Here is a 12,088-nt window from a genome sequence, read left to right as displayed (position 1 = left end):
CTGCTTCGCCGTCGAACCCAAGAGTTGCTCAGCCCTGCGTCGCTGTCTTGGTTCCGTTGGTTGCTCATCTCCCCGTCGCGTCGTGGTTCAGCCCTGCGTCGCTGTCTTGGTTCCGTGGTTCCGTGGTTCAGCCCTGCGTCGCTGTCTTGGTTCCGTGGTTCAGCATCTCCCCGTCGCGTCGTGGTTCCGGTGGTTGCTCGGCGTCGTGGTTCCGGTGGTATGGTTTGTTCAATTTTTATTTTCGTTTTTTATTTTCGTTTTCAGATTAGGGTTCAATTTTAGTTTTTGATTTTCGTTTTGATTATTGTTTTTGATTTTCGTTTTTGATTTTCGTTTTTGATTTTCGTTTTGATTTTCGTTTTTGAAACTTAACGACCCAACGAAGTAAATGGGGATTGCTATGTTTCCGAGTATAGATCTATTTCTTTAAAAAGCACACAGCCACTATTTAAGCTTGCTCATAACAAGTAATGGGGAATGGCCTAAGGGCTGTTGCTGACTGCTACACACCCCTTCAGACTGTTGTTTGGATGTTATTTTGCTGATTTCCAAGAGGCTTTTGGATTACCATTTTTTTTTTAATTTTTTTAATTTATTTTACGGAGTATGCTCAAAGTGTTGAATACATCACTTAGATCAGTAGTATCAGGCCCTTCAAAAACATCAGTATTCACCCGTCTTCTTGGTAGAGTTGGGAAGGGGAACTCTTCATTTGCAGGACCTTACAAAATAATCTCTGTTATCCAACCATCTGGGTTAAAATTCTGTTTTAAGATCTCAAACCTTTGTGTACAGACGATATGGGATGGCTGCTTGACTCAAGTTTACCTCAAGTCAGTTGTGAGTCAAAACCATTAAGTGGTCGTTGTAAACCCAAGACCTTCAGGAAATCACTGGCCTTTGTCCACACTGATTTAGACTATTTAGTATTTACACTGAAAAAGAAGAGTTGAACATTTTCAAGGCTCTCACATATGCGCATGAACTAGCTCTTGTACCTCTCAAAACCTTCCTCTAAGAAACTTTAGCATACGAGCCACACAAACATCATATATAAACTTGAAAGAAATAAGTAGTGTGATGCAGAACATCGTGCCCATTACCAACTGAACTCGTCAAATCTCAGCAATTAAAGATTATTTTTAACTGTGAGTCTGCTATCTTCTGAGCCCCACTTTTTATCAGCTTATTGGCTGCTGCTTTGTGGGTGCGACATTCCGGCCACCTGCCACTTTAGGATAGCTTTTAAATCCTGGAATACTAGAGCCTTGTTTGGAGTAAAGGAAGTTCCTAGAGTATTTTTCAACCTCCTCCATTATTAGGCAAAAGAGATATCTGATTCCAATAGGTTTAAAGGATAAATAACACCACATTTTTGCCGACTGAAGCCTATCAGCATATATGAAAGGCTTCTTACAGCCCAGGTTACAGGATTTTATTCTGGCATTACCCTTCTTCCTTCCCCGAGGTTACGTAAGCACTTAGTTCCGCACTTGAATGCTGCGTTAATGCCAATAACTTGAATAATGTGATTGCTACGTGGTGATGTGGTAGATAGTTAATTTCCTGTTACATGCATTCTATGAGAAATATCTGAATTTGGCCCCCGAACTATTTTCGTTTGATTTTCGTTTTGATTTTCGTTTTGATTTTCGTTTTGATTTTGATTTTTTTGGCTGTTTTTCAATTATTTCTTTAATTTGCAGTTAATTGTGAAGATGGGTAGATACGCATATGGTTGAAGAGCGGGGCGATGATCGTACTGCCAGCATAATCTATCATCGTGCTTGTTCGAATTTCAACAATTGCATAAGGTATTGATATATCTAATTATCTTCATAAAATTTCTCTTTTCCTCTTTTGAAAGTTGAAATCAATAGTACAGTAAGTGCATATCATTTTTACGATAAATAAAATTTGGATAAGTATAGTAAGTGTAATAATAAAACGTGTACATTAGTATTCTATGCTTAAGTATCCATTCCGTTTTACTTATTAGGACTGTTTTTGGACTTCTAATATCACTTCAGTGAAGCATTGATAAACTTAAATGATGTAACCAAAGATTTGCGGAACTTCTTAATGATTTTGTGACTTCTTAATATATGTGTTTATGTGTGGAACCTTTTGTTGTTGTTATTAGTAATGAGTCGTCGTTGGATGTATGGTGACCATACTACGGCAGAATACTTGAGTGGGGTCGCAGAGTTCATTAGATGTGCTTTAGCACACCAACGGAGTACAAAAGCCGAAAAAATCTATTGTCCCTGCCGTGATTGTAACAATATCAAGCGGTTAGGTGACATTGATGAAATTGAGGATCATTTATTTCGCCGTGGGTTTAAGCAAGATTACCATGTTTGGTTTTGGCATGGTGAAACAATACCTGATCGTCCAAGTTCTAGTGTCCATGAATTTGATGTTCAGAGTAATGAGAGTGATGATGATATTTATGAGAATAATGAGACGGATGATGATGAGGAAGAAGATGATGAAATAAATGAGATGATGGATGGGCTGAAAGATCACTTGGACGAACGACCTCAGATGTTCGAACAAGTATCAAAGGCTGCTGAAACTCCATTGTATCCCGGTTGTACAAAATTCAGCAAGTTGGAATGTGTGTCAATACTTTACAACCTCAAATGTAAAGGTGGTTGGAGAGATGAACACTTTGACACCTTATTGGAGTGGGTAGGTGAATTTTTGCCGGAAGGGAATGATATCCCCACCTCTACCTATTATGCCAGGAAATTGATGTGTCCCTTAGGCTTAGAGGTCGACAAGATAGATGCTTGCCCAAATGATTGTATGCTTTACAGAAAAGAGCATGAACATTTGGATGAGTGTCCAACATGCGGTGCATCTCGTTACAAACGCAAAGGGGCAAATTCAGCTAAGAGGGGCCCGCCTGCTAAGTCTTTGTAGTATCTTCCAATCATACCTAGGTTTGAGCGTATGTTTTCATTGAAGAAACAAGCAAAAAACTTAAGGTGGCATGCGGAAGTGAGGAAGAAAGATGGATTCCTTCGACATCCTGCAGATTCTGTTCAATGGAGAAATATTGATAAGAAATATCCTGAATTTGGTAAGGAGGTTAGAAATCTAAGGCTTGCTTTATGTGCAGATGGTGTGAATCCATATGGAACTCTAAGCAGTCAACATAGCACATGGCCGGTTCTTCTAGCAATTTATAATCTTCCTCCATGGCTGTGTATGAAGCGGAAGCATATCATGTTATCATTCCTCATCTCGGGGCCTAAGCAACCTGGAAATGACATAGATGTGTACCTGGCTCCACTCATAGATGATTTGAAATTATTGTGGAATGAAGGTGTTTCAATGTTCGATGCACACACCAATTCAAGCTTAACATTGCGAGCTATGGTTTTTTGTACCATAAATGATTTTCCGGCATATGGAAACTTGTCTGGATACAAAACCAAAGGAGAACAAGCATGCCCTATATGTGAAGAGGACATGAAGCCCACATGGTTGCATAATTTCAAGAAAAATGTTTACTCAGATTTCAGGAAGCACCTCAGTCGATATCACCCTTATCGTAAGAAGAAGAAAGAATTCAATGGGTTCACCGAGGAAAGAGTAGCTCGTACGCCTTTGACAGGATCACAGGTTTATGAACGAATAAAAAATGTTGAAACCAAATACGGCAAGTGCTACAAGTCCAAGTCTAAAAAGGGTGTTTTGTGGAAGAAAGTATCTCCATTATGGGATCTTCCCTACTGGAGAGATTTGTCGGTTAGGCATTGTCTCGATGTAATGCACATTGAGAAAAATGTGTGCGATGCTATCATTGGGACTTTGCTAAACATGCCTGGAAAGACTAAGGACAATGAGAATGTGCGGAAAGATATGAAAAAGAGGAATATTCGACCAGATTTGTGGCCTGTTGAAAAATCTGGTGCAGGTGGTACTAAGACTTATCTGCCTCCAGCGTGTTACACAATGTCAAGAAAGGAGAAGAAGAAGTTTTGTGAGTGCTAACATGGAATTAAGGTTCCCTCGGGATATTCGTCGAATGTAAAGCGCCTAGTATCTCTCTCGGACCTTAGGTTGGTTGGTATGAAGTCTCATGATTGCCATGTAATGATTAATGTGTTTTTGCCAATTGCACTTCGTGGGATATTGCCGAAACACGTGAGACATGTTATAACAAAACTTTGTGTGTTTTTCAATTCTATATGTGCTAAAGTGATTGATCCGGAGAAATTAGATTCTTTGCACAATGATATTGTTGAAACTTTGTGTCGATTTGAAATGTACTTTCCACCATCTTTCTTTGATATTATGGTGCACTTAATTGTCCATTTAGTTCGAGAAATCAAGTTATGTGGTCCGGTGTTCTTAAGATGGATGTATCCTTTTGAGAGATTTTTTGGGCATTTAAAGGACAAAACAAAGAATCGGGCAAGGCCGGAGGGTAGTATCATTCGGGGAGTCCTTGAGGAAGAGATATCTCAATATGTAGCTGAATTCTTAACAAGGCTTGAGCAAATAGGTCTTCCAAAATCTCGTCATGCAGGGAGGCTTGAAGGGCATGGGGTAATTGGTAAAAATGTGATCTCGCCTCCATCTGAAAGGAAGAATAAGGCACATCTTTGTGTGTTGCAGCATCTTACCGAGGTCAATCCTTACATAGATAAGCATTTGCTAGAATTGCAACAAAAGAATCCTAAGTTGAAGGAAAGAGCGTTGATGCAAGAACATAATCGCACATTTGTTGATTGGTTTAAGAAGGAAGTAGCCGAGGAAATGAAAAAAAATCTAGATGTTTCTGAAATGGTCCAGTGGTTAGCTCGAGGTCCTCGACTATGTGTTCTGTCTTATGAAGGGTATGATATCAATGGGTTCACATTCTACACTAGAAGACAAGATGAAAAGAGTGTGGTGCAGAATAGTGGAGTGAAGCATGTTGCAGCATCTAGGGTCTATGCAAGCGCCAAGGATAGAAGACCGGTTGATGCGACACAATCATATTATGGTGTTATCGAAGAAATATGGGAGCTTGATTACAACAAATTTACGATCCCTGTATTCCGGTGCAAGTGGGCCAACAACCATAATGGGGTGAAACAAGATGAAATTTTTCCTGGTTTAACATTGGTTAACTTTGATCGATTAAGTGATAGTGACGAGCCATTCATTCTAGCATCACAAGCTAAGCAAATTTTCTATGTGGTAGACAATGTTGATCCTATATGGCGTGCAGTTGCCCAAGGCAAGAGAAATATTCTGGGTATTGATGATGTTGTGGATGAAGATGAGTATGACAAGTACGATGAAACACCCCTGTTACCAACGGCTGTTCAACCGTTACCGGAGGAGGAAGATGCAAATAATACTAATCATATGCGTACAGATCATAGGGAAGGAATTTGGGTTATAAACCGTAAATGAATAAGATGAGTTGGCTTCTGGGAATAGGTAATTCTAGCTAACTGAATATCAGATTAAATGTATCTTTTCTAGCATTTAGGAAGGTGTAGTTTGTACTTCCACATCTTTAATTCTTATTTTATACTTCCATTGTGTTCATGATTATACTTTTCTAGCTTTCTTTAATTCTTACTGTACTTCCACATCTTACTTTTGTTCCTGACCAAAGTTTTCTAACTTTCTGTGCAGATGACTTGAGATCCCCGAGTCAGAAATTTTCAGAAGCTTTCGGTGATTTGTGTCTTTTCAGAAGTTCTTAGAATCGGAAAATAAAGCACGTATTTACTTTTGGTGAGTTGTGCGTTTTCTCCTAGTGTTGCGCTAATTAACATGTCTCCTAATCTTGAGCTAGAATGACCTAAATCAAAACGAGCGGGCTTAAATTGACCTTAGTTGAATAAATTGACCTAAATTGACCTTAGTTGACTAAATTAGCATAAATATGAACCATAACTACCAAACAAGTCTCAAATGGCATAAATTGATTGGATTGAGTCTAGGTAAGTTAAAACTAATCATATTAATCATTTAAAAGGATTAAAATGAGTGTTTAGGTTCTTTAGTTCAAAGTTGGGAGCGGAAATGTCATTTTAGCTCTATATATGACATATAACGACCCAACGAGCCATAAATGTGCATGAATAGGTTCGAATGAGTTTTAGAAATTTAAAACTATGCATATTAGTCATGTAATAAGAATAAAATGAGTCATTAGGTTCTTTAGTTCAAAGTTGGGAGCGAAAATGTCATTTTAGCTCTATATATGACCTATAACGACCCAAAGAGCCATAAATGTGCATAAATAGGTTGGAATGAGTTTTAGAAACTTAAAACTATGCATATTAGTCATGTAATAGGATTAAAATGAGTGTTTAGGTTCTTTAGTTCAAAGTTGGGAGCGAAAATGTCATTTTAGCTCTATATATGACCTATAACGACCCAACGAGCCTTAAATGTGCATAAATAGGTTGGAATGAGTTTTAGAAACTTAAAACTATGCATATTAGTCATGTAATAGGATTAAAATGAGTGTTTAGGTTCTTTAGTTCAAAGTTGGGAGCGGAAATGTCATTTTAGCTCTATATATGACCTATAACGACCCAACGAGCCTTAAATGTGCATAAATAGGTTGGAATGAGTTTTAGAAACTTAAAACTATGCATATTAGTCATGTAATAGGATTAAAATGAGTGTTTAGGTTTGTTAGTTCAAAGTTGGGAGCGAAAATGTCTTATTTTAGCATAAATATGAACCATAACGACCAAACAAGTCTCAAATGGCATAAATTGATTGGATTGAGTCTAGGAAAGTTAAAACTAATCATATTAATCATTTAAAAGGATTAAAATGAGTGTTTAGGTTTGTTAGTTCAAAGTTGGGAGCGAAAGTGTCATATTAGCCTAAAAATGAGTTCTTAGGTTCTTTAGTTCATAGTTTGGAGCAAAAATGCCTCATTTTATCATAAATATGAACCACAACGACCAAACAAGTCTCTAATGTGAATAAATAGATCGGATCGAGTCTTGGAAAGTTAAAATTAATCATATTAATCATTTAAAAGGTTAAAATGAGTCCTTATGTTTGTTAGTTCATAGCTGGGAGCGAAAATGTGTAAATGGACTAACATCAGGCTTGATGAGCAGCACATACCAATTTGCCACTTTCTGAAAACCATTTGCTGAACAAAGAATGAGCATTAACTTCAATCAACTGGGATTGTGGATATCTGAATTTGTAAGGTGAAATTATTAGGTCAAAAAAAAGTTTATACCACGGTCTCAGAGTGATAAATTATCTCAAGCTGCATAACACATCCAAACCTGGAGCTGAACCGAATTGACAGCTTCTGAGCCAATGCTTTACACAATGATGTTTTACCAGTACCTGGGGGTCCGTGTAGAAGAATGATTCTGCCATTGAAAAGGAAAGACTTAGTAGAAAAAGAGAGGAAAAGGAAAGGTAGTCAACTGGGGTTGTTCCACTAGCAACCCCAGTGTATCTATCTAGAAAGAATGTAGTAGTGTTAACTTCAAACAATAATATTTGGGTCTAATCACAATGGAGCTTTTAAAATTCAAAACATGGTCAAGATATCTACAGGATTACTTTGTTATAATGATGACTTCCATACTGCTATTATAATACATTATTCAGAAACATATTTCCTGTTCAAAGATGTGAAATGAATGTAATTTTAAAATACAAATTCAGGGCATTTGACATCAGTACAAGTGAAAGTCAACTTTTAGGATCATAAACATAATTAGTGACTTCTAAAGCATAAGAAATGGTCTTTTCTCTATAGCATGCCTTCTTTTCAAAGCTTAAGATAAATATAAAGGAAAAAAAGATAACGCAAGTTCAAGTATATTGGGCCCACTTTCTAATATGCGGAGTACTTCTTTCTCTTATAGCTGGTCTTAGATTAAGTAATTTGTGTTGTATCACACATTTTCTAGAATGCACTTTCAGCATGTGTCTATGTGACATACATTTAGTTTATTGCTACTCAGCAAGCCTGTAAACTTAACTCAGTGATCATCATTTACCAGCTAGAGTATCAAACAATGAACACTGAACTTCATAAATTCAATGCTTGCTAATCAGCTAACTTATTGCAAGCTTCTAAATAAATCGAGTTTGTAGTAAGAAGCTGAGCATCCTTAAACTACGTGGCTTTTGGCTGATGAAAGGACTGAACAGTCATACAAGTTAATGAGAAAGTTGCTGTAATCAGTTATTAGGAGTAACTGATCTAGGTGAGAAACTGCAATTAGAGAACCTTTAGCCTTCTCTCTGATAAATAAATTTAAAAAAATTCAGATGATGACCTGTACTCTGTATTACACTACTATTACTGTATTAGAAAAGAATATAGTTCTGCTTTCAAGAGGAAAAATAAACTTCTGTAGCAGGAACACAGCGTAGAAATCTTCCATTTATACTTTATAGCATTTTAAACTCTCTCTAAACCGATCCAATATAATGATTAAAAAAACTGATTAAAAGAGAAATATGATAGTAGTGTGAAATAGAAAACATAAGCTATCAACAGAGCTAATAGATTCAAGACAACATACCAAAAATTAAGATATATGGGATAAAATGATCTCATGTTAATGATATTAGTTTAATTCTTATGCATATCTCTTATGCTGTTAGTTTGTTAAACAGATCAGAGACATTCATTACTAGATTTTAGTTATTTTAAACCTATGTAATCTAACACAGGTTTACAGTAGCTAAAATGTATGAATGAATATCTCTAATCTGTAGAACAAAACTAACATAACAAGAGACATACATAAGAATGAAACTAATACCACTAATATGAGATTTGTGCTCCATTACCGATTCCAAGACACAAAGAACGGATTAACACCCTTTTCACTAAAAAGCAATGCGCTCGCTGCATATCGCAACAATCTTTCCTTCAGTCCAGATTCGAAGATCAAGCTGCAGATGCAACAGTCATATTGTTATAATTCGAACAAAATCAACAAGGGGGGAACATTGCAGATCAGGTCAGCACAGATCAGTGCAGATCAGATCAGCACTGATCTGTGCTGATCTGTTCTGCACTGATCTGTGCTGATCTGTTCTGCACTGATCTGTGCTGATCTGATCTGCACTGATCAGTGCAGATCAGATCAGCACAGATCAGTGCTGATCAGATCAGTGCAGAACAGATCAGTGCAGATATCACAGATCAGATCAGCACTGATCAGTGCAGATCTGATCAGCACTGATCTGTGCTGATCTGTGCTGATCTGATCAGTGCAGATCAGTGCTGATCTGATCTGCACTGATCAGTGCTGATCTGATCTGTGATATCTGCACTGATCTGATATCCTTCTGTATGCTAGAGCACTGATTTGCTGCTGCGCGCACATTTTGTAACCACTCTTCTGTATGTTTTACTTGATGCAGGAACAACATAGGTACGATGAATGAAAACCAAATTGTTGTTAGGCATGAATCAGAAGGTGGCAAGACTCCCACAACGCGTGACGAATCACAAGATGTTAGTACGATTACAAAGACCATTAAAGGCCGTGGTCCGTCAAAAGGTGTTAAAGTCGCTAAGCCTATGTTCCTTGAGTATAATGTATATAATGTCCCCGATGGACAATGGTCTCATGAATACGGGAAGCAAGTTGGGAGTTGTGCTACTAGAATTAATATTAACGTCCCATTATATCCAAAGGTAGATGAGCAAATCAAGAAGGGGTTTTGGGAGGAGACTAAGGTAAGCATTGGATATTAACTTGATTTGTATATTTTAGGGATTATTTAATTTGATTTAAATACTATTTTTATAATCTAACTTTTTTTAATTATTAACAGCTTATGTTCCACATTACTGATGATTCTAATCATTCGAGGGAGAAATATTTTCATTCTTGTGTGGCGAAACGATTTAGTTGTTTCAAGAGCAAGTTGGTGCGCCGATGGATAACTATGAAGGAAAAGAAGCCAAAAAATCAAACAAACAAGATGCCTTGGGATGTCTACAACCATATCACAGAGGATGATTGGAAGACTTTTGTTAAACATTATTTCCTGCCAGAGTCATTGGTAATGATAATATTTCTTTAACTTGTCCTTAAAGAGTTTTTCATGTAGCAAACTGACATTGGTTCTAGGACAAAAAGTTATCAGAAAAAACATTTATTTCCATCTTTTTATGTTGTCTTTGACAGCTTCGTAGTGAAAAGGCGAGGAAAAGTGCATCATGCAACAAGAACCCACATCGCACCGGCCAAAAGGGTTATAATAGAAAGCGACTAGATTGGATAAAGGATGGACGACTTCCACCAGATGCAGCTTTACCTATCTCGAGTAGCTCCTCGGTGAACTCATCAGTGACCTCAAATGTTAATAGAGTTAGAAAATACAGATCAAAGGAGTGGATTTTGGCCCATCAAGTACAAAATAAAGAGGGAAAGTGGGAAATTGACCCGAACGATACAGAAGTTGTTGAAATCGCAACAAAAGCTGTAAGTAGCGATAATTAATTAATATTTACTTGCTTTGATTAGAGAATATAAAGTAATTTTACTTTCCTACTTGGCAGTTAGAGTACATCGCAGAAGAGGAAAAAGGAAATCTTTCTTTCGAACAGGGTGAGGATGCCCTCACTAAAGCTATAGGGAAAAAAGATCATCGTGGGCGTGTCAAGGGAACAGGTGGCATGGTTGGTATCAAAAAGGCTTTCGGTCCGTGTATTCGACATAGTAGAAGTGACCATGGTGAAGCTTCATCAGAAAATTACGAATCAATCAGAGCTTCTGTGAAAAAGGAGTTTGAAGGTGAATTAGAGAAAAGGGTAGAGAAAAGGGTGGCAGAGGCCCTCCAAAAGCAACTAAGCACCTTGTTAAAAACAGGACAACTAAACTCCATTTCTACCCCGATACCTGATGACCTCCACTTAAATGATTCTGCCAGAGTTGACCTTGATGTTAGTGCTACAAGAACCACTCGTCACATCTTAGTGCCGCAACCACGCGAGCTAAAGGTACGACGTAGTCACTCTTTTTTAACATAGTTGCTTGATCCTTTTATGTTTTTAGTTGACATTTACTTAATAATCTGTATCACTTACAAAGTTGCATTGAAACCTTTGTTTATGAAGGAAAGGACTCCATGTCGTCTTGCCCTTGAGGAGAAAGTTTCAGGCAACAACATTGTCGTGGCGGATGGTATGGTACAACCCTCAGATGGTGCATTGCCCCAACATTTTACATCGATGAAGCCTGGTCACTATAAAGTCCAAGTTGATTTTGTTTACGACGGACATGTTGATGATATTCTTCCGGTACCTACGGGAGATGGTTTCACTAACTTAGGCGGTGCTCTGGGTAGTTTTGTGCAATGGCCCATACACTTAGTGATTTTCGAAGACGGCGAGGTATATATGTTTTATTGTTTAGAATGTATATGTTCACGCAAGCACATTCGACATCTTACCTACTCTTGTTTTTGTTGAATTTTAAAGGATTGTACTTCACCTCCTAAAAAGAAGTCCAAGTCTAATGTTTCTAAAGAGAGGGATGGTAGCTCCAAGAAAAAGACAACGGTGTTAGCGGCCCAAAAGAAGACAACAGACTTACCATCCAAGGTAAACCCTCTAAAACTCATTCGAACCTAAAATGACATTTCCGCTCCCAACTTTGAACTAAAGAACCTAAGGACTCATTTGATTCTTATTACACGACTAATATGCATAGTTTTAAGTTTCTAAAACTCATTCGAACCTATTTATGCACATTTAAGGCTCGTTGGGTCGTTATAGGTCATATATTGAGCTAAAATGACATTTTCGCTCCCAACTTTGAACTAAAGAACCTAAACATTCATTTTAATCTTATTACATGACTAATATGCATAGTTTTAAGTTTCTAAAACTCATTCGAACCTATTCATGCACATTTAAGGCTCGTTGGGTCGTTATATGTCATATATAGAGCTAAAATGACATTTTCGCTCCCAACTTTGAACTAAAGAACCTAAGGACTCATTTGATTCTTATTACACGACTAATATGCATAGTTTTAAGTTTCTAAAACTCATTCGAACCTATTTATGCACATTTAAGGCTCGTTGGGTCGTTATAGGTCATATATTGAGC

At 37.4% G+C, this 12,088-nt stretch overlaps 1 protein-coding gene across 1 annotated transcript; it reads left to right on the top strand.

Annotated features, from left to right (window-relative positions):
- The first annotated feature begins 5,427 nt into the window (after window positions 1-5,427).
- LOC110803580 (uncharacterized) lies at window positions 5,428-11,621 on the top strand. The gene is made up of 7 exons (XM_056826522.1): window positions 5,428-5,748; window positions 9,388-9,706; window positions 9,805-10,035; window positions 10,161-10,457; window positions 10,535-10,975; window positions 11,093-11,368; window positions 11,456-11,621. The coding sequence occupies exons 2-7, from the start codon at window positions 9,404-9,406 to the stop codon at window positions 11,606-11,608; spliced, it is 1,701 nt and encodes a 566-aa protein (XP_056682500.1). The 5' UTR covers window positions 5,428-5,748; window positions 9,388-9,403; the 3' UTR covers window positions 11,609-11,621.
- Window positions 11,622-12,088: the final 467 nt, after the last annotated feature.

The sequence above is a fragment of the Spinacia oleracea genome, chromosome 4, assembly GCF_020520425.1.
Source record: "Spinacia oleracea cultivar Varoflay chromosome 4, BTI_SOV_V1, whole genome shotgun sequence".
In the NCBI taxonomy this organism is placed as follows: Eukaryota; Viridiplantae; Streptophyta; class Magnoliopsida; order Caryophyllales; family Amaranthaceae; genus Spinacia; species Spinacia oleracea.
Note: the sequence above shows the minus strand (reverse complement) of the source record. Positions and strands in the feature narration are given on the sequence as shown.